The sequence below is a fragment of the Callorhinus ursinus genome, unplaced genomic scaffold (assembly GCF_003265705.2).
Source record: "Callorhinus ursinus isolate GAN/ISIS: 27379988/994484 unplaced genomic scaffold, GSC_fseal_2.0 scaffold25, whole genome shotgun sequence".
Taxonomy (NCBI): domain Eukaryota; kingdom Metazoa; phylum Chordata; class Mammalia; order Carnivora; family Otariidae; genus Callorhinus; species Callorhinus ursinus.
Genome location: NW_027397087.1, coordinates 36,258,182 through 36,281,491, shown reverse-complemented (window position 1 = coordinate 36,281,491; position 23,310 = coordinate 36,258,182). Strand labels below are relative to the sequence as shown.

Here is a 23,310-nt window from a genome sequence, read left to right as displayed (position 1 = left end):
TTCATGTTTAATTTCTTTGAATTGATTTTGTGTGTGTATGGTCTGTGGATCAAAAACCAATTTACTTTTTAAAAAATTTATTTTTTTGTTGCTCATGTTTAGTCTATATTTATTTTGACAATAAATTGATTGTATTCCTGTCTTCAGCATTGATATGGATTCTTATGAACTACAGGTTTTTTTCTTGAGGTGTATTTTTTTTTCAATTATTATTTTAGTGGTTTCATTACTCACATGTTATGAGTAGTATGTAATGTTTATCTTAAAAAGGTATAGCCTTCCTGTTTTATGTGTCAGTTAACAGTCTTTTCACATGATGAATGCATGTACATTTTTTCTTTGAAAGTTTTTTAGTGGCAAGAGAGGCTGTAGTCTTTATATAATTTCCTTAAAAAGAATTGAAATTCGTATAAATAAGATTATTTTGTTTTTAATTGAGTGATTTAAGGGCATATATGATGTAATATAAAGTGAGTAGGTAAATTTAGCTTTATTTTTATATTTTATAAGGACAAGTTTGTGATCAAAAAAGGACACAAAAAATCTTTTTCCTTTCCTTTGTAGTGAGGTCATATGTAAAGGCTGAAAACATGCACTCATCTATGTCTATTAATTAACTAATGAACTAATTAATTATTTCTTCTGGAAACATAACATGTCTTAGTTCTAGTTTTAAATAACTATGACTTTAATTTTCACTGTGTGTGATTACATACTCCACTAATTACAAACCTAGACTGTTTCAGAGTTGAGAAGGATCAGGAATTATGGTCATTAATTTTTTCCTTCATATAAAATTTAATTGCATTACCTTTTTATAATACATCAAGTAATTTATGGTTTTAGATTTAATGTTTCAGAAAATTTTAGACGTTTAAGTTTATAGATTCTGATACATTTTAGTAGAAAAAATTTACACTGTTTTGCCACTCTTGAGAAGCTTCCATCTTTCACCTACTAACATCAAGTGACTGAGTCTCATTGGGAAGTAGGGAGGAGACTGGTAAAACTCAAATGGCAAGTGTAAGACTTGATTGCCTGTACAGAGCTTATCGTGACTTTATGAACTGATCTGCTGTTATTTAGACAGTCTAAGTTATGCTTCAGAATTTGGGCTCTGAAGCAGACAGACCTGACTTGAATACTGGCTTATCCACTTAACTAGTTTTTGAGAACCTGAGCAGGTCACATAATTCTTTTGTTTCCACCATCTTATATTTAATGGGATATAAATGGTCTTTAACTTTTGTGAGAATTAAATTAGACAATGCATCTAAATAGCTCGACAGAGTGTTTAATATTTAGTAAGTATACAGTACATGTTCCCAGAGCTGCTGCCACCATCAAAATCATCATTATCCATCTTTTCCTTATAGAATTTTGTACCCATACTCCTCTCCTCCCTTTATGTCTTTCATCACTAGCCTCTCACTTATTGTGTTTTCAGTCTATTACTCTTTGAACTTTTGAATAATTTGTTGCTTTTTCTCACAAGTTAATTAATGAAAGCAAGCAGTTAATCTGAGGATCTTTTGGTTTGTTTTTTCCTCTTAGCTCCTCAGAGTATATTTGGGGGCAAACTAAACTTTGTTTCCCTATGAGTTAGTTTTACTGTAAAGTGTGCATGCATCTTAGAACTCATGTGACTTAGCATTATAAGAAGAGAGGATTGTTAGGTACTGTTTTGTAATTTGACCTATATTATCACACATATAATGGAATTGTATAGATGATCCCAGGAGGAACTGTGGTGAGAAAATTGCTTTTAACAAGGGACCTCTTGTTGCCCATTGAATGTTGATTTAATTTGTATTAAGGGTTATCCTATAAGCTTAAGCAACTGGTGTTGCCTGGGAGAGTGCAGAGGATTCAGAACTGGGTAGATTTTAATTTTGCCACCCCTGTCATTTAGGTGAATTATTTAACCTCTGAGCCTGTTTTCTTTCCTATTGAATGTATATATAATTATATATATGTACACATAATTATCCCCTTGTGTTTATATCAAATTTTAAAAAACTTTATATCTACATTAGTAGTTTAAAAAGTTAAATGAGTACTTTCTCAAAAAGGAATGTTTCATTTAATTCAGTACTTATTCATTAATTCAGTTATTACATATTTACTTTAGTAATTACTGTCCTCTTGGCACTAATATGATGCTGGAGATCAGCAGTGAATAAAATAGATAACAGTTAAGGCATTTATTGAGTACTTGATGCAACATTCCACAGTAAGAGATAGACATTAAAAAAGTATATACCTGTGAGGTTTTTGAAAATGTAGGTGTAAGGGACTGTGAGAACAAATAGTAAAGGGCTTTAAAAACTTATTTTAAAGATTATATATATGTTTGACTTTTTTGGGAGCTGAAATACAAGGGTTACTCTACTTTTTATTTTTATTTTTTTATTTTTTAAAGATTTTATTTATTTATTCATGGGAGAGAGAGAGAGAGAGAGAGGGGCAGAGGGAGAAGCTACCAAGGAGTAGGGAGCCCAATGCGGGACTCGATCCCAGGACTCTGGGATCATGACCTGAGCCAAAGGCGGATGCTTAACCATCTGAGCCACCCAGGCGCCTCAATACAAGGGTTACTCTAAAAATATTTTTTTATTTTTATTTTAAATAAATAAATATTTTATTTATTTATTTAGTTCACAGCTATCTTTACTAACTAATGTGTGTATTTTGCAGATTTTTAATTTTCACGTATACTTTCTTTTGCTGATTGATAATCATGTTGTTTATATAATTTCATTAGGAACTATATTATCTAATATTGACATAAACATCTTTATATTATATAAGTCTAGGCTCCATTTCTCAACTAAATTACTGCCTCTTCTAAAATTTATTTTTGTGTCTCAGCATCTAGTTCAGCGCCTTGCATAAGCGTAGGCATTTATTAAATATTTGTTGAATAAATAACATTTGTTTGTGGAATTGAGCTCTCTTTAATGCTTTGGATCTTCAGAACTCTTCATCACCACTCAGAACCAAACTTTGTATCAGAACATTTTATAATATTGTTAGCTCTTTATCTTAAGTTACTTTGAGATCCTTGCCTTGGTGATTGTGAAAGGGAGAATAAAAAGGTAACTTACTGGTATTTTGGTAGGTATGTGTTTGGTATGCATACCTGTAATAAGAATTCTCTAAATATTTCACCAGCTCTAATTTTTATACACAGGTATGCTTACGTAGAATTATTCTTATTTCTGAGTGGCTTACCTTATTTTCAATAGATAATCTTGATTTCTTCCCCATTTTTCTTAAATAAGCAGGATTGCTTCTCGGTGGAGGGGGAAGATTTGAGGCATGACTTTGAACGCTTACAACTGGCCATGGAAATGGTAGGATTTCTTCCCAAGACACGAAGACAGTGAGTTTGTTTATTGTATTCTTACACCTTTGGTAGAGAACAAATCACAATGTGTGTTTCACAAGTTCCTCTTACTTGGTCCTTTGAAAGAATTTGCTAACAGATATTCCGGATCTAGTGCCTCCTCCTTCCTTGTTAAGCATTGCTTTGAAAATTTATTTTTCTAGAAGACTTGCTTTGAATTGCTTTTTTTATTATAAATTCTTTGAGAATCTCTTGAAAGTTGGAACTCTTCTTCCTGTAAACTGTGCATGCATTAATATTTGCATATAGTTGCAGGAGTTCATTTTGCTCCTGAAGCCTGTCCATAGACCTTTCTTAGAAACTTGCTTTATAACACTATTTTTATAGCTTTATTTTCTGTATCATTGATCTCTAATCTTATTAAGGCATGTATACCTGTCAGTAAAACATAATTTTCTCTGTATTTAGTACTACTGTACTAAACATATTTTGTTTATTATAAACAAAGTAGAAATGTAAAAAGGTTGAGGGATAAAGATGAAGCAAATTATATTTAAAATAAAACAAACTATTTAAAATTAAAGCCCGATGATGGGTATTAATGAGGGCAGGTATTGCAATGAGCACTGGGTGTTAATGCGCAAACAATGAATCATGGAACACTACATCAAAAACTAATGAAGTACTGTGTGGTGACTAACATACATAATAAAAAAAAATAGTAATACAAATAACCTTGACTCTCACCAGAAAAAAATAGTAACAGAACTATTTTTTTGGGAAGGGAATTATGTCAGATCTGATTATATTGTCAACTTTTAATGTCATACTAAAAGTAGAAGAATAACAACTCTGCTGTTTTCTTGTTTGCTTGTGATTACTATGAATCTTGAGTTAGCAGATTATTTGCCAAACTCTTTTTTTGAAAGATAAATTAAGGGATGCCTGGGTGGTTCAGTTGGTTAAGGGGCTGCTTTCCACTCAGGTCATGATCCCATGGTCCTAGGATTGAGTTCCACATTGGGCTCCTTGCTCAGTTGGGAGTCTGCTTCTCCCTCTGCCTGCAGCTTCCCCTGCTTTTGCTCTCTCTCTCTCTCAAATAAAATCTTAAAAAAAAAGAAAGACAAAACCAAATGTAAATATGCAAGTCCATTTAATTGGTCACATAAACTGCAATTCACTGAAAGTTACTAAGTAAATGAGAGTAACCCTATAGTTCCTCCATGCTATATTACTTATATTCTTTCTTCAACATACCTCCTTTACCTCATGTGACACACCTGACTAATTGACATATATGGATCAAAGTGTCAATCTATATATTAAACGATAGTGAAACATAATTTCGTTTTTTTAGATAACATAAGTTGGAAATAAAATATGTACTTCTCATACGCCAAGGGGTTATGGGTTATGTGTCTTTCATACTTTCTGATATCACTGTATCCCATATTGGAAGCCACTGGAAAATATATGTAATATATTTAATAGCCTGGCCTGTAATTTGACCTTTCTCTATTTTAGATATTATCATCAGATATTCCCTAACACAAGTTTTGCATTTTAACTAGACTGATAGTATCCTCTAAAACATGTATTCTGAATGTCCAGTATTTTCCCCATTTCTTGAAGGACCCATCTTTATCTCTTTTTTACTCATTGAAATACTTTCAGGTTTTTTTTTTATAACATACCATGTATACTGCTCTTCCCCTCTTTCTTTGACCATGATTGACTGTGCTAATAAATCACAGCATTCTTTTCAACTGCACTCAGATCTAACCCAGAATTCCTCCTAACACAACCTTGCAGGCATCCCAAAATTTGGTATGTCAAGGGAGACATGTTTGCTTTAGAGTACTGTTCATGTCCTCCCTTTTTATTTTTTAAGCTCTTTATTTATTTAAGTAATTTCTACACCTAATGTGGGGCTTGAACTCATGACTCCAAAATCGAGTTTCACTCTTCCTACTGAGCCAGCCATGCGCCCCATGTCCTATCTTTTTAATGAAAATTTTCTTAACTGTGCATTGTTTCTGTCTTTAGTATTTTAAGATACCCTGCCTTATAGTATAGAGTTTTTTTTTTATCTCCTAATGCAAGATTTTAAGCTTTTTGAAAATAGGGATTTTTTATTCATATTTGTATGAATAAAAATAAAAATCTTTTTTATATTGAGTTATAGTATATTAGATTGTTTATATAACATTTATTGTTGGAGAATATGTATCATATATTTGTGTGTGAGAAAATATTAACGTTCTGATTGTTGAACCCCAGATTCTGAAATGATATAATTAACAACCATATAAACTACTACTAAAAATAGTTTTTAATAAGTGGCCCAGGAATTTGCATTTTTTAAAATTTTTTTTTAAAGATTTTATTTATTTGAGAGAGAGAGAATGAGAGATAGAGAGCATGAGAGGGAAGAGGGTCAGAGGGAGAAGCTGACTCCCCGCCGAGCAGGGAGCCCGATGCAGGGCTCGATCCTGGGACTCTAGGATCATGACCTGAGCCGAAGGCAGTCGCTTAACCAACTGAGCCACCCAGGCGCCCTGAATTTGCATTTTTGTATCTTTTGGCTTCCATTAGTCTTTATAATGATTCAGTTGATACTGTGTTTCCTCTCTAATTTACCCAGAGTACTTTTATGAATTATTCCTTTATAATTGACTTGTATTTTGTTTGAGTCATGTTAATGATTCAAACATTTACAATTTTAAATTATTTGAAAAGTTAGATCTATCAATTAGATGTTGATTCAAGACCTTTGAAAGTGTGGCTGTTTGGTTCCTAAAGCAGTGTCTTTTTTTTTTTTTTTAAAGATTTTATTTTATTTATTTGACAGAGAGAGAGGGAACACAAGCAGGGGGAGTGGGAGAGGGGGAAGCAGGCTTCCCGCTGAGCAGGAACTCCATGCGGGGCTCGATCCCAGGACTCTGAGATCATGACCTGAGCCGAAGGCAGATGCTTAACAGCTGAGCCACCCAGGCGCCCCAGCAGTGTCTTTATTTTATTTAGAATACTTCCTAATTGTCAGAAAACACATAGTTAAAATTTTATAGATAGAACAGGTTTATCATAAGGAAATAATTGGAAAGACACAAAGATGTGTGTGTGTGTGTGTGTGTGTGTGTGTGTGTGTGTGTGTGTGTGTGTATAGGTTTCCAGGAAGGGCTTTTAGATGCTGTGTTAAATGCCTTTGAGAAGTCAGATAAGTTAGGGTGTAACATAATTTTCTTAGTTATGTGGTGGTCCTTGGTAACTTCTCTGAGATATTTTAATGGGGTCAAATGTCAGGATATGATAGTAAGTAAGGAATGACAAAGTGAAGAAAAGGAATATAAATTAACAGTCTAATAAGCTTGTTTGTGAAGGTAAGGAGAAGATGTGGGATCTAGGATGGGTTGTTTAAGAGAAAAGTGAAGATAATATTATTTTGATAGAAAGTTCTTGTAGATTCAGGTAAGTGATAGGAAATATGTATAATAAAGTTCCTGAGTAAACTGGAGTTCATGAGATGTTGAAGAGCACAAGTAGGGGTCTAGTTTGACTGGAGGAAGGTCATGTTTTCCTCTAAGACAGAAGGGAAGAATGGAAGGGAGGGTCCAGTTGTAGATGTTTTATAGTTGGGGTCTGATATTAGGTAATACACCCCAGTGGCCTCATACCGTTTAATTTAAAAGCATTTATCAGGACTTTTGTAGGAAACCATTTCTTAAATATAACTAATCATAAAAAGTCACCTAGGCTATTTGGTTAAGAAAATACAGATTCCAAGGCCTTGCCTTTGAAGATTCTGATTAAGTAGATCTGAAATAGACAATGTAGGGAAAGGGCATTCCAGGCAGGATGAAAAGCATTTGGAAAGGTATGGACTTTGAAACACTGTACAGATTCAGGCAATAGCAAATCCTCTTCAAACAACTATGTCCAGTGTTACAGTACTGAAAGCAAGGTTATGTAAAGCAGTTTGCATAGTGTCTGACATAGTACACATAAATTTTAGTTATTATTCCCATATTTTTTATTCTTATGAAGACTGAATACATCATTTGTACTGGTTTATTTGCTTGGTTAGAATTTTGTAGTGAAATAAGTTTGGAGACTGCACATAAGCAAGCTATAATTTATGGTTTTATTTTCACAGGATTTTCTCTCTTCTCTCAGCAATACTACATTTGGGTAATATCTGTTATAAAAAGAAGACATATCGGGATGACTCCATAGATATCTGTAATCCTGAAGTTCTACCTATTGTCTCAGAATTATTAGAAGTGAGTGATTATATTTTCAGTTATCATTTCTCAAATACTGGGTAACTTCTCACTTTTAATTTTGTGTAATTATTTGGTTAGGTGTAAATGGGTTAATGCTTTTTATTAATAGTATTTCTCCAAAAGATGGAATTTTTGCTGTTGATCGTGCCAGAATCTTTGGAAGGCTTGGGTTTTCTTGCCTGCCTCCCTTTGGCCTGCATATCCATAATCCCTCAATTTGCTGTATAGGAGCAGTATTTCATTCTAGACTGTACCATATTCTAAGCCATTAATAGTTTTTCTCCTTCTGTATTTGAGATTTCTTCTCTTACTAAGATTTTGGTTAGATTATTTATCTGAAGATGGACTATCTGGATGAGTGGAAAGAAAAAGGTACTAACTTTTTATCTTCATGTCTAAATAAGAACCAGAGGTCTTCATCTACCATGCTTCTTCCTATTAAGGTCTTTATCACCTCATTTTTTCTTCCTGGAGTGATGATTTCTCATGTTTTCCCAGCTCACTTCTCATCTTGCTAGATTCATCTCGAAAGGGGCATCATTTCTTATAGGCCTTCTCCTCTCTCAGAGCAAGGAAATATATGTGTGTTTACTAACCTGTGTGTATTCACATACTATAGATGTTTTTGTATATCCATCATGTTTATCTGTTTAAAGATAAACATGAGGTCCTACTGATGTTCTTAACTAATACTTTATCTCATGTATCATTCTAGCCTTCTCTCCCTATCTATAAACTCCCATTTTAACAGTGAGGAAAGTATCTCCTACCTTCTGCTGTTCATTTACTTAATTATTCAATTTTAGTGTTCAGTTGACCCTTGAACAATGCAGGGGCTAGGGGTACCAACCCCTCTGGCAGTCAAAAATCTGTGTATAACTTTTGACTCCCCTGAAACTTAATAGCCTACTGTTGACCAGCAGCCTTACTGATAACATAAACAGTTGATTGAAACGTATTTTGTATGTTAGATGCATTATATACTGTGTTCTCACAATAAAGTAAGCTAGGAAAAGAAAATGTTAAGAAAATCATAAGGAAGAGGGGTGCCTGGGTGGCTCAGTCGTTAAGTGTCTGCCTTTGGCTCAGGTCATGATCCCAGGGTCCTGGGATAGAGCCCCGCATCAGGCTCCCTGCTCAGCGGGAAGCCTGCTTTTCCCTCTCCCACTCCCCCTGCTTGTGTTCCCTCTCTCGCTGTCTCTCTCTGTCAAATAAATAAAATCTTAAAAAAAAAAAATCATAAGGAAGAGAAAATACATCTACAGAACTGTATTTATTAAAAAAACCCCACAGGTAAGTGGACCTGTGTAGTTAAAACCCGTGTTGTTCAAGGATCAACTGTTCATGTATGGGAATGTACATGTATTTATGTATGTGTGCACTGCTATCGGAAATGACTTTATCAACTAGAGTATAATGTTCCTTTTGCCTTTAGTTTTTCAGACTCCATTAATTTCCAAAATTACTTAGGTTAGCACCTTTTCCTCCCACTCCCTTCACTGAGGTGGTTTCATATATTTGTCGTACAGTTAGATTCTCTTGTCATGGTCTGCAGTCTTTCCTAGAATCCCCCAATGTCTGAAATAATTTTCTAAAAGATTCGTTCTTTGTGCTGTATGGTTTATGACAAGTGAATAATGTCATGTTCCTCCATTACAGTATCATATAGAATAGTTTCAGTCCTAAAAATCCCCCGTGCTTCACCTATTCAATCCCTGTCCTCATACCCTTGGCAACCACTGATCTTTTACTACCTCTGTAGATTTGCCTTTTTCAGAATGTAGCGTAATTGAAATTATATAGTATACAACCTTTTTTCAGACTGACTTGTTTCATTTAGCGACATGCATTTGAGATTCATTCATGTCTTTTTGTGGCTTGATAGCTCATTTCTCTTTATTGCTGGGTAATATGCCATTGTATGGATGTACCATAGTTTTATTCATTCACCTATTGACAGACATCTTGGTTGCTTCCATTTTTTTTGCAGTTATGAGTAGCTTACCTTTTTTCTGTTAAAATATTATTCATCTTTCAAATCTTGGTTCATTTGCCACTTCAGTAGGGTTTAACCTTATTAAATGATCTAAACTGACTCCCATTAGGTAGAACATTTGCATCTGCTTAGTGTAATTTAATTTTGATTTTGTAGCAGAAATTTAATTGTTTACTAGTTTGTGTCCATTATAAGGCAGCAATGCTCTTTGAGAGCAATAGATGCCTCTTTCTTATTTATCTAACCTTACAGTGCTTATTATTTTGCACATGCCTGGGTGTTGTTTATTAACTTTAATGAAATGAGTTAGTCTGGCAGACGGGGCAGGAGAAGGGGATACATTAAATTGAAACTAGACTCACTCATTGGAAAAAAGTTCTACCAGGAGGTGGATGGAATGTAGTATCTGAAGGTGGTAATTTTCAAGGTCATGAGGATCAGGGAACAGATGGTATTTCAGTCAGGCATTTTAGGTGATATTTTAGTCAACAGAAACACTTGGTATTGTGGTAATAATAGTGCATTGTAGCTAGTGGTTTTATTTATAAGTTGAGGCATTCAGCAAATTCCAAGGATTCTGGTCCTAGTACAGTATTGTTTCTTTGGTTAGAGACTGGTAAGAGCAATTCAGGTAATTCTAAAAGGAACCAAGTATTGGTGAAAAAGGAGAAATCTTGTTCTGAGAATTGGGCTTACCAGTGTCAAAGTTAGACCAACTGCAAATGTGATTGGTTACCAAATCTCACTTTTGAACCCAAGCTTCTTAACTTCCTTTTTTTTTTTATTTTGAACATTTTATTTATTTGAGAGAGAGAGACAGAGACAGAACATGTGAGTGGGGGGTGGGCAAAGGGAGAGAGAGAATCCCAAGCAGACTCCCTGCTGAGCAAGGAGCCCGTTGTAGGGCTCGATCCCACTAACCCTGAGATCATGACCTGAGCTGAAATCAAGAGTCGGATGCTTAACTGACTGAGCCAGCCAGGGACCCTTAACTTCCTTCTTGTTTGTTTAGTCTGGACTGGTTCTAGGAATGGAGGTTTGGTAATAAATATGAAGAAGTTATCTTCAAAGTTGAGGAGCTAGACAAGTACTGACAGGACCTATCGAATAGTATCCTGCTTGTATTTAGTTCTTAGAAATTATTTTTTAAAATGATTCCTAAACAAACAGGGTTTTGGGGGGGGATGGGGTAACTGGGTGAAGGACATTAAGGAGGGCATGTGATGTAATGAGCACTGGGTGTTATATAAGATTGATGAATCACTGACCTCTACCTCTGAAACTAATAATACATTTTTATATTAATTAATTGATTTTAAATAAAAAAATTAAAAAAATAAAATGGTTTCCTGTAATTGGTTAAAATTGATAATAATAATTGCAACCTTAAGGCTTTTGTTGAGGTAGAATTCAAAGATAGGAGCAATAACTGGTTTAATTAAAATGTAAAGTCTTTATTATTTTTTTAAGATTTTATTTATTTGACAGAGAGAGAGATAGTGACAGCAGGAACACAAGCAGGGGGAGTGGGAGAGGGAGAAGCAGGCTTCCCGCAGAGCAGGGAGCCCAATGTGGGGCTCTATCCCAGGACTCTGGGATCATGACCTGAGCCGAAGGCAGACGCTTAATGACTGAGCCACCCTGGCGCCCCAAAATGTAAAGTCTTTAGTTAAGATTTAATTTAATTCCTCTCCTTCTTAAAGTGATTCAGTTCAATGATAAATATAGATTTAGTTTTTAAGAACAAATGTTTCTGAAATAATTTTATTTTATTTTTTTAATTGTTTTTATAATTTTGTAGTTACCTCAGGCATTAGTGAATATTTTGAGTATTCTGTTCATTGAATTCTATTTGAGATATATACTTGTGAAATTATTGAAAGATGAACAAGCTCCAGTAGACTAATTGTGGGTAATTGTGGAACATATTTTTGTTGCATGTTTTGGAGCATATTAGAACCATCATCATTATCAAAAACTGTTCAGTTTTTAGCAGATTTGTGTATTTTGAATATATTTTAACATCTGTTGAAACAATATAAAGAATGGGTTTTTAACACACATATCAGTTTCTCAATTAGGTGAATATGAGAAACATTGTAGACTTGGATGTTGAATCATTCTAAGTTATTTTGTGTTAATAAAATTTATTTTTTTAATTTTAAAAGTCACATGTACAACTAAGGACATTTGGGAAATTATAGAGGTAGTTGATTAAAATATGAATTCACTAATATTTTCTTCAGGATGTTTATCAAAGATAAGCAAGATTAGTGTGTTTTGTATGTAGAGCTTTGTATGATCATCATTAGGTTTTAGTGCCAGCATTAAGCCAACTCAAAATGAGTTGGGTAGTTTTTTATCTTTTCAAAACTTTTTCTGCGTTTAAGAGAAGAATCATTAGCAAAGAAAAATATGTTCCTTAAAGATTTGGAGAGATATCAACCCTATGTTCAACTGTATTTGATGTCCTTCCAGTTTGTTTTGTATTAACTAGTTTTTTAGGATTTTCAAGTCTGGCTTGAGTTCATTTTTTTTTAAAGATTTCATTAATTTATTTAACACAGAGAGAATGACAGCAAGAGAGGGAACGCAAACAGGGGGAGTGAGAGAGGGAGAAGCAGGCTTCCCGCTGAGCAGGGAGCCTGATGGCAGGGCTCGTTCCCAGGACTCTGGGATCATGACCTGAGCCGAAGGCAGACGCTTAAGGACTGAGCCACCTAGGCGCCCCTTGAGTTCATTTTGATGATTTTTCTTTATCCAGGAAATCATGTGTTGATTAAATGTTCAAAATTTATTATTTGGCATTCTTTGTAAATATTCTGTTAATGTTTAAAACCTTTTTCTTATGGTGTTAGCTTTCTGTTTGTATTTAATTTTTTTCATTTGGTGAGAGTCGTTTTTCATTTCTTATTTTCAAGTAAGTGGCCTTTAGATTTATCATTTCTACCAATTTACTTAATATGTTTTAATTTGTTTTAACATATTTTCTTCATTTTTCTCTTTGTTAAATTATGAATTGTTCTCAGGGCACAATATATATAGAAAACAATATAATAAACACCTGTGTACTCACAACCACACTCATGTAATAAAATATTGCATATAATTATAGCCCACTTTTTACTCTGCTACACCAGAAGTAAACACTATTATGAGTTTGGTGTTTATCGTTCTCATTCTTGTTTTTCTATTTTCAGAATAGGTAGATGTTTACATAAGAATATATAGGTTTCTATATAATTTCATATTTTATATAAATGTTTTACTGTATCATTCTAAAACTTGAATTTTTCATTCCATACTATGTTTTTGAGATTTTTCAATACTGATTTAAACATTCTACATGATTCTTCTTAGTTGCTTTATAAAATTTCATTATATGAATAAAACATTTTCTTTTAGTGGGGATTTGCGGTCATTTGTAATTTCTCATTTATTGGTAGTACTATGATAGACATTTTTTGTACATGTCTCTTTGCTGACATGTGTGAGAATTATTCTAGAGTATAAATAGTTTACTGATATTGACAGATTACTGTGTATAGTGGTTGTACCAGTTTATACAAGTGTATGGAAGTGATTTTTTCTCCACATTGTTGCCAGCTTATATTTGTTTGTTCCTTTAAAAAAATTTCTTGAGTCTACTGCATAGATATTTTATTTTTTAAAGATTTCATTTATTTGACGGAGAGAGGGGGGAGAGAGAGAGAGGGAGAGAGGGAGCACACAAGCAGGGGGAACGGAAGAGGGAGAAGCAGGCTCCCCACTGAGCAAGGAGCCCGATGCAGGGCTCCGATCCTAGGACCCTGGGATCATGACCCAAGCCGAAGGCAGTTGCTTAACCAACTGAGCCACCCAGGCACCCCAGATCATTTATTTTTAAATATTCACTTTTAATAATAATTGCTTAATCTCACAATATAACAGTGGTTTTTATCACTTAAGTTTTTTATTAGTTTTATTAGTTTTGTCATATTTGTGTAATCTGGCATTTTTGTTTTTCAAAATATTTTAAATATATGTGAAAGCTTGAGGTCTTATATTTAAACTTTGGCTATTTATTTTTAGTTTTACTGAAGTTGAAATTTTTTCCAATTTGTTTTGAATTTGAAGATTGAGCAGTGAATGCTCCAGAAGAAGGTATATTTCCTTTATGGTATCATATTTTAAAAAATGATTGATCTGTCATGAATTGCTGGTGGCAAGGTAATGCTTCACTCTGTTGTTTCGTAACTCAATTTCTCCTTATAATTGAATCTTTTTTGCTTGATATACTTCATATATTATCTACTTAAAATTTTATGAGTGTTATGTCTTTATTTGTATGGATGCTTTTATAAAATGCCCTTGTTTTACCATTTCATGCCCCTCAGCGTGGCAAAAGTCAGTAGTCTGATAATACCAAGTATAGTCAAGGTTTGAAGAAATAGGAATGCTCAGGGCTGATGAGAGAGCAAATTGGTGAGAACTATGTACAGTAGTTTGGCAATATCCTTTAAAGATGAAAATGTGTATGCTATAACCTAGTAATTCCACTTTTAGATTTGTACTTGAGAGAAATTCTTGAACTCATATGTAAGAATATTCAGTTTACTTCCTAATAGTGTAAATGCCTACACATAGGATTACACACTGCAGTAATTTATATACTGGGAAGCTATATAGTAGTTAAAATGAATAAGCTTGATGATCAATGTAGTAAAAACATATGGGCAATATGATTCCATACAGATAAGAGTTAAATACACTTGGCAGTATAATGTAGTGTTTACAAATATATCTGATATATATATTATATATGTAGAAAAACCCAAACTGAGATAAGATGTCAAATTCATGATAGTATTTACCTCTAGAGAGAATGAGAACAAAGGCAGCATCAACTTTATTTTAAAATTAACATATGCAAATAAATATAAACTATCTGAAACAAAAATTAGTACTTATTGTAATGTTCCTGGAATTCAAGAAGTATTGTCACTTTTTAGTCCTTGTCTGCTAGTTGTGGGATTATGGTTGATCTTCTTTTTTGTTTTTTGCACTATTCTATATTTTCCATATTTTGCACAAAGAAACACATTTCTCCATTATGATCAGAAAGAAAACTTTTAACTAGAAAGACCCATCTGTCTTACTTATCCTCTCATTTTGGGGGCGGGGTGGGAAGTAGGGTGAGTGGAACATTTAACTTTCACCTTGGCCAATATTTAAATGGCTAAGTGTACTGTCTTTGTTTTTTTCTATTATATATTTGCTAATCTCATTAAACATTTTTTTCTTTATTTGGATTTTCAATAAATCATTCAGCTCGTTGTCATAAATCTTATACACTGAATTTACTTTTCTGTTGTATAGGTTAAAGAAGAAATGCTATTTGAAGCGTTAGTTACAAGGAAGACTGTGACAGTGGGAGAAAAGCTTATTTTGCCATACAAGCTGGCAGAGGTATGAATAGATTTTCTTGAGATCAAAGTACTCTGAACAGTTTTAGAAGTTTGAATTTCTGTTCTTTCTTTTAACAGAATGAAAATAACATCAAAAAGAGTGTTGATTGAAATATTTTCTGGACCCTTGAAATTCAGCTGTGAACTTTCCATCAACTTGAAAATCAAATGTGATTTTAAGCAATAGGCATACATTTTTCTTCTGAGATCTTAATCTGTTCACCATTCTTAAGTTTTATATTATTAATATGGGGTGAACAGCTAGTAGATGGATTTACAAATGAGCAGTGTTTGATCCAGTTGATAATTTCTTCTTCGGTAGTTTCTTATCTTCCAGAATGTCATACTCTTCTGGTTCACTTTCTCATTGTTGGCCACTCATTTGTAATTCTTTTTGTTCGCTCTTTCTTTTTCACCTGACATAGTCTTTGTCTTTTCTTCTCTATATTCCTTATCTAGATTATCTCACATAGTCCCATTGCTTTAAGTATGATCTGTATACTGAGGCTTCCAGATGAGATTTTTATTGCAGCATTGCAATTATTATTATTAGAATATGCCACTCAAGTGTATATGAATGGGAAAATTATTGAAAAGCCTACTGTTCTGTAGTGTAATGACAGTGATGATAAATCAAACTATGACAGTTACTATAAAAATAGGACAGGAATGTGAGATTAGAAGACAGAGGTGGGGAAATAGTGATAGAACTGTAGAGAATGCTTTTTAGGCTGACATTGATCCATTTTTCCTATTTTTGGGGTTCTTCCTAACTGCCATCAAGTCTGCATTTCTTCATTATGTCATGTGTCTTATGTCATAATCTCCAAATTTAAGAACTCCTTTCTAAACAACAGAAAAAGCCAAACCTTTTTAAAAGTTTTGCCGCCCTTATACATAAAGTTTCAGAACTTTTATATTTTCTTTTACAACTTTTTTCAATATAAAATATTTCCCGGGGCACCTGGATGGCTTAGTTGGTTAAGTGTCCGACTCTTTGGTTTCGGCTCAGGTCATGATCTCAGAGTTGTGAGATCAAGCCCTTGTGAGGCTCTGTGCTGGGCAGCGTGCAGCCTGCTTGAGATTCGCTCCCTTTGCCCCTCTCCTCTCCCACTCTCTCTTAAAAAGAATTTCCTTATGTTTATTTATATTTTTTTATTTTATTTTATTTTTTTATTTATTTGAGAGAGAGAGAGAGAGCACAAGACGGGGTAGGGTCAGAGGGAGGAGCAGACTCCCTGCTGAGCAGGAAGCCCGATGTGGGACTCGATCCCAGGACTCTGGAATCATGACCTGAACCGAAGGCAGTCGCTTAACCAACTGAGCCACCCAGGCGCCCTATTTATATTTTTAACTTTAAATTCAACTTTCTGAGATGATTTTTGTAGATCCTGATTTATTTTTGTTTATATCTGTTTGGTGTATTTATTTATTTATGTAGTAAATATTTGAAAAATCTGTTTTGTGTCCAGAAATGTACTAGGCATTGGGGTAAAATAAGGAGCAGCCCTTAGGGATTTTAATATTTTATCTGATGAGCAATGGAAGAGCCTTAAAATGTTTTAAGCAAAAAAAGTGTCTTAGATTTTTTTTTTTGAAGGATCACTTTCACAACAATGTACAAGAATCAATTAGAGGAGAGTGTATTGGTTTTCTATAATTGTGTAACAAACATAGTGACTTAATATTTTCTGACACTTTCCATGGATCAGTCTGGGCACAGGTTTGTTGGGTCCTCTGCTCAGGGTTTCGCCAGGCTGAAGTCAAGATGTCTGAAAAGGCTGTGATCTCACCTGAGACTCAGCATCCTCTTCCTGGTTCACAGGTTGTTGATAGGATTCAGTTGCTTGCAGTTACAGGATTGAGAGCCCTAATTTCTTTCTTTTTTTAATTTTATTTTAGTTTGTTATGTTAATCACCATACGTTACATCATTAGTTTTTGATGTAGTGTTCCATGATTCATTGTTTGCGTATAACACCCAGTGCTCCATTCAATACATGCCTCTTTAATACCCATCACCAGGCTAACCCATCCCCCAACTCCTCCCTTCCAGAACCCTCAGTTTGTTTCTCAAGTCCATAGTCTCTCATGGTTCGTCTCCCCCTCCCGTTTCCCCCCCTCCATTTTTCCCTTCCTACTATCTCCTCTCTCTCTCTCTTTTTTTTTTTAAACATATAATGTAGTATTTGTTTCAGAGGTACAGGTCTGTGATTCATCAGTCTTACACAATTCACAGTGCTCACTATAGCACATACCCTCCCCAATGTCTGTCACCCAGCCACCCCATCCCTCCCACCCTCACCACTCCAGCAACCCTCAGTTTGTTTCCTGAGATTAAGAATTCCTCATATCAGTGAGATCATATGATACTTGTTTTTCTCTGATTGACTTATTTCACTTAGCATAATAGCTTCTAGTTCCATCCATGTCATTACAAATGGCAAGATTTCTTTTTTTGATGGCTGCATAATATTCCGTTGTGTTTATATACACCACATCTTCTTTATCCATTCATCTGTCAATGGACATCTTGTCTCTTTCCACAGTTTGGCTGTTGTGGACATTGCTGCTATAAGCATCGGGGTGCATGTATTCCTTCGGATCCCTACATTTGTATCTTTGGGGTAAATACCCAGTAATGCAATTGCTCAGTTGTACGGTAACTATTTTCAACTTTTTGAGGAACCTCCATACTGTTTTCCAGAGTGGCTGCACCAGCTTGCATTCCCACCAACAGTGTAGGAGGGTTCCCCTTTCTCCACATCCCTGCCAACATCTGTTTCCTGACTTGTTAATTTTAGCCATTCTGACTGGTATGAGGTGGTATCTCATTGAGGTTTTGATTTGGATTTCCCTGATGCCGAGCGATGTTGAGCACTTTTTCATGTGTCTGTTGGCCATTTGGATGTCTTCTTTGGAAAAATTTCTGTTCATGTCTTCTGCCCATTTCTTGATTGGATCATTTGTTCTTTGGGTGTTGAGTTTGATAAGTTCTTTATAGATTTTGGATACTAGCCCTTTATCTGATATGTCATTTGCAAATATCTTCTCCCATTCTGTCGGTTGTCTTTTGGTTTTGTTGTTTCCTTTGCTGTGCAGAAGCTTTTTATCTTGATGAAGTCCCAATAGTTCATTTTTGCCCTTGCTTCTCTTGCCTTTGGCGATGTTTCTAGGAAGAAGTTGCTGCGGCTGAGGTTGAAGAGGTTGCTGCTTGTGTTCTCCTCTAGGATTTTGATGGACTCCTGTCTCACATTTAGGTCTTTCATCCATTTGGAGTCTATTTTTGTGTGTGGTGTAAGGAAATGGTCCAGTTTCATTCTTCTGCATGTGGCTGTCCAATTTTCCCAACACCGTTTGTTGAAGAGACTGTCTTTTTTCCTTTGGACATTCTTTCCTGCTTTGTTGAAGATTAGTTGACCATAGAGTTGAGGGTCCATTTCTGGAGAGCACTAATTTCTTGTTAGCTGTCAGGGGCCATGCTCAGCAGAGTCTGCTTGTGGTCCTGTACACAACATGGCAGTTTGTTTCTTTAGAGGCCAGCAGGGGACTCTCTAATGGAAAGGGTCAGTCTCTTTTAAGAGATTTCTCTGATTAAGTCAGCTCTACCCAGTATAATCTTCCTTTGGTTAATTAAAAAAATCAGCTGATTTTGGGCCATAATTATATCTTTAAAATCCTTTGTCATATAATATAAGATGGTTACTGGAGTGAAATTCATCATATTTACAGTACTGCCCACACTTAACAGGAGGGGGTTATACAGAACATGTATACAAGGGAATGGGAATCTTGGTGACCATCTTAGGGTTCTAACATAGAGGGCAAGAGTGAATTTGGAGGCTGTAGTAGTACTCCTGAAGAGAAAGAGGTTGGCTGCTTTGTCTAGAATAGTGACATATTGATAGGGAGAAATGGGTATGAAAGAAATTTAGATGATAAAATCAACAGGATCTGGCAATGAGTTGCTTACTGGGAAACAAGGAGAAAGAAGGAAATATTAAGGATAAATCCTAATTTTCCGGCTCACACAACTGAAAGAGTATTAGTACCATTCATTGAGATAGGAAACAATGAGATCTTGTTTGGGTGGGAAAATGTTAATTGGTATTTGGGTTTATTAAGATTAAGCTGTGATAGGACCACATTTCAGAGAAAAGAGGCCAAAAGTATAATATTGGATGTTATGGAATAAATAAGTATTATATTGGTATATTTTGTATATCTGGATTCTGTCTGACTGGTTTAAACCATAGTAGGTGGGTTATAGTTTTTAATTTAATGTGAAGATCTGTCTTTTCACTAAAAAAATTCAACCCATTTGTGTTTTTTATGGTACTATGTTTTCTTTTTCTGTGGTTTTTTTTTTTGTTTTTTGTTTTTTTTGTTTTTTGTCTATGCTTGTGTATTTAGTTTTAAAATCTTTTACTTTTGCTGAACTAGATCAGATTGTATTCATTCTTCCCTCTGGAGAAAAATAGATGGTTATTCTCTCTATATATTCTATTATTGATTTTTTTGAATTTTAAAGATACTTGTTGATAACCTGCCTAAGTATAGAATTCTAGGGTCACATTCCTTTTTCTCTCAGAACTTGAACATTTTCCAATTGTTTTCAAGTTTCTGGTGTTGAAGATAGAGAATTTGATAGCATCTTCTCTTTCCTGTGCAGGTAATGGTTTAGGTAGTTAATTTTTGATCTAGAAACTTGAAGCTTTCGTTTTTTTATTCACTGAAATTCAGAAATTAATTCATCATTCATGTGGTAGATTGTAGTATTATCTACATTTTACAAATGTATAAGCTGTAGCTTAAGAGTTAAAGTATCTTGGGCCAAGGTTACATCCCTAGAATAAGTAGAGGAACTGGGATTGGAAGACAGCCTAGCTTTTAATCATTATTCTCTATTTCCTCTAAACTGTAGGACAGATACATAAGTATGTACCTGAATATAAGGCTTAAGTAATTAGGACTTATATTCTCTAAGTGCTAGGACTCAATTCTCTAAAATATGTTCCCCTCCTTTTTTAGGTTGTAGTACTTTCTAAATGTTGATTGTTTTTTTAACTAATAGATTTTATTTTTTAGAACAATTTCAGATTTACAGAAATTTTGAGCAGTTAGTACAGAGAGTTTCCATAAACTGGGAAAAGCTTGAAGTGAGGGGGAAAAAAGAAATTTTATTACTCCATAATGAAAGAATTATTACTCTATCTGGGGATGGAGAAATCCTTGGGGTTACGGTGGATGACAAGTTGAAGACAACCAGGAATGTAATTGTGGTGGTATTCTGATTATTTTTTAAGAGTCTAACTAGAATTCCACAGATAACTGATGCCTGTTTGCCAACAGATTTATTCCTCTGCCTGGAATAGTCTTCCCTACTTTTACTGGCAAGTTTGATTTGTTTGTAAACCTCTTATTACACCTTCTTTACTAGGTAAAATGTACACCCCAATTTTCAGTCAAAGTATTTTGAACTAAGTGACCTACATTTTGTTTTTCTTACCTTTTAGCCTAGATTAGAGTTGAGACTAGATTAATGAGTATGGTTATATGGAAAGCTTCAGTTATAGGCTATTTAAATTGAGAGAAAATTAAATTTCTAACTCAGGATAGTAAGCTTTCTTTATTAGTTGAGCGCAAAATACACTTTGTTACAGTGTCTTAGATTATTGCCATTTTCATTTGTTCTCCAACCCTTTTCTTTTTTTTTTTTTTTCAGGCTGTGACAGTGAGGAACTCCATGGCTAAGTCTTTATATAGTGCCCTGTTTGACTGGATAGTTTTTCGGATTAATCATGCACTTCTGAATAGTAAAGATTTGGAGCAAAATACAAAGGTACACATACATTGGATTATTATGTATTTTTCCTGGAAAATTGTTTTATTAAGATAATTGAAATTTAAAAACACAGAATTATGTAGAGTAATAAATAAGAATCACTGTTTGTATTCTGTGCTGTTTCCTTCCTTATGTATGTATGTTTTTATTACCCTGATATTTAGGGAAACTTGTTCTATGTGTCTTTCCAGACCTTTTTCTTATGTACATTTCTATGGATGTACATATACAGAGTTGCTTTTAAGCTTAAGAATAGAATTATGTTATCTGTATTGTTTCTAACTTGTATTTTTTATTTTACCTGGTAGGTCTTGAAATAGATTTGGACCTCATTATTTTTAATAACTTTGTAATATTATATAGTATGCCTGTATACCATAAATTTCCCCTTAAAAATATATTGCTTTTGTTTTATTGTTATAAATGATGATGTAACAAATATTCTTTGTGTACATTTCTTTAGGATAAAATCCTCAAAATGAATTGCCGGATTTAAGAATATATACATTTTAGAATTTTGTTAGCTACTGCTAAATTGCTAAAGTGCTCAGAAAAGACTGCACTTCCACTGGTAGTGTATGAAAATGCCTATTTCCCTACACCTTTACTCCCATTGGATATTATCAGTCTTTTCATCTACTAATCTGATTAGGAGGACTATCCCAATTTATTGTCCATTTTTTCAATGATAGATGAGAGTCGAGTATCTTCTCATGGTTTTTCATCATTTCATTATATATTCTGCTATTTTTATGTTGTTCATTTTGTTTTTTTGTTACTTCTTTCTTGGAGTCATTGTGGATATTGCAGAGATTCATAGTTTGATATATATTGCATATATTTTCTCTTAACTTTTAAGTTTTGTGTATGTTGTGTTTTAGGGCCTGTATGTTTTAAATTTTTGTGCAGTTAATTCTGCCATTCTTTTCCTTTGTTTTCCTGGGTTTTATTTATTTATTTTTCTTATGTAGGAAAGCCTCTTTCAGCCTAAGATTATAAAAATATTCTCATACTTTTAGACTTTAATTTTTTTTATATTCAGTTTTTTTTTCCATTGGAATTTATTTAAGATTTTATTTTTAAGTAATCTCTACACTCAATATGGGGCTCGAATTCACAACCCTGAAATCGAGTCACATGCTCCACTGATTGAGCCAGCCAGGATCCTCTGGAATTTATTTTTTAATATGGCAGATTTTAGTATTTAAATCATTTCAAATCCATTTTTATTTCCCAGCAACTTTCTGTGAAGTAGTCTGCATCTTTAGGGTGATTAAAATATGTCATCTTTATTACTTAATCCTCCCATCTTAAATGTAAAATGGTTCTAACATTAATTTTTCGTTGTTTGAGTAAGCCTACAGTTAGAAAATTGTAATAGGAATCTTATTTACCAAAGTGACTTATTTTTGAAGGTCATTACTTTTAGTGTTTTTCATAAGGGTTTAGAATTAACAAAATCAATCCAAAAAATACTCTTTATTTTTAAAGATTTATTTGAGAGAGAGAGAGAGTGTGAGTGCAGGCAGGGGGAGGGGCAGAGGGGAGAGAGAATCTCAAGCCGACTCGCTGCTGAGTGCAAAGCCCCCATGTGGGGCTTGATCCCATTACCCATGAGATCGTGACCTGAACAGAAATCACTTGAGTCAGAGGCTTAACTGACTGAGCTACCCAGGTCCCTCAAAGAAAATACTCTTAATGGAGACTTTAAAAAATCTCTTACTGTTGGGGCACCTGAGTGGCTCAGTCAGTTGGGCGGCCGACTCTTGGTTTCAGCTTGGGTCATAGTCTTAGGGTCCTGGGATTGATCCCCACGTCAGGCTCCACAGTCCATAGTCCCTCTGCTTGAGGATTCTCTCTCCCCCTCTTCCTCTGCCCCTCTCCCTGCTCATGCTCTCCCTCTCTCTCTCTGAAATAAATAAATAAATCTTAAAAAAAAAATCTCTTAGTATTTATTACTCATTACATTAATTTACCCATTATCTCTCAGTACTAGTGGAGAAAGATTTTTTTCTTTTAACCAAAATTGTCATGTAACTGTATTTTAAGAATGAGGTGAGGTGGTGAGAAGAATGCTGGTTTGGGGGTATTAGAGCTGAACCCTTGTTATCTATAGTAAGAAGTTAGAATATAGTATGTAGAAGCAAAATAATCAAGACATAGAAGAATAAGTATTTGTATACTATACTGTACTATTTTATACCAGATAGATAAAATTTTGACTGTTGACTTTAGGGAGCAGAAATTGATAATGAAAAAGGGATTATTGTTTTTTATTATAATTTTTTAGAACTATTTAACATCGTAAACTTTGTACAGTTTTTTTTAATAAAAATTAAAAAAAATTGGGGGCACCTGGGTGGCTCAGTCATTTGAGCATCTGTATCTGAC

The 23,310-nt window shown here is 34.2% G+C and overlaps 1 protein-coding gene across 12 annotated transcripts in view; it reads left to right on the top strand.

The window, feature by feature from the left end:
• Positions 1–23,310, top strand: part of MYO9A (myosin IXA) — a 346,819-nt gene that overhangs the window by 129,486 nt on the left and 194,023 nt on the right. For all 12 annotated transcript variants that reach the window (XM_073877314.1, XM_025883650.2, XM_025883655.2 and 9 more), the window contains 4 exons: positions 3,288–3,385; positions 7,503–7,629; positions 14,987–15,076; positions 20,800–20,916. In XM_073877314.1, the coding sequence (XP_073733415.1) occupies positions 3,288–3,385; positions 7,503–7,629; positions 14,987–15,076; positions 20,800–20,916 (432 nt within the window). The remainder of the gene's footprint in view (positions 1–3,287; positions 3,386–7,502; positions 7,630–14,986; positions 15,077–20,799; positions 20,917–23,310) is intronic.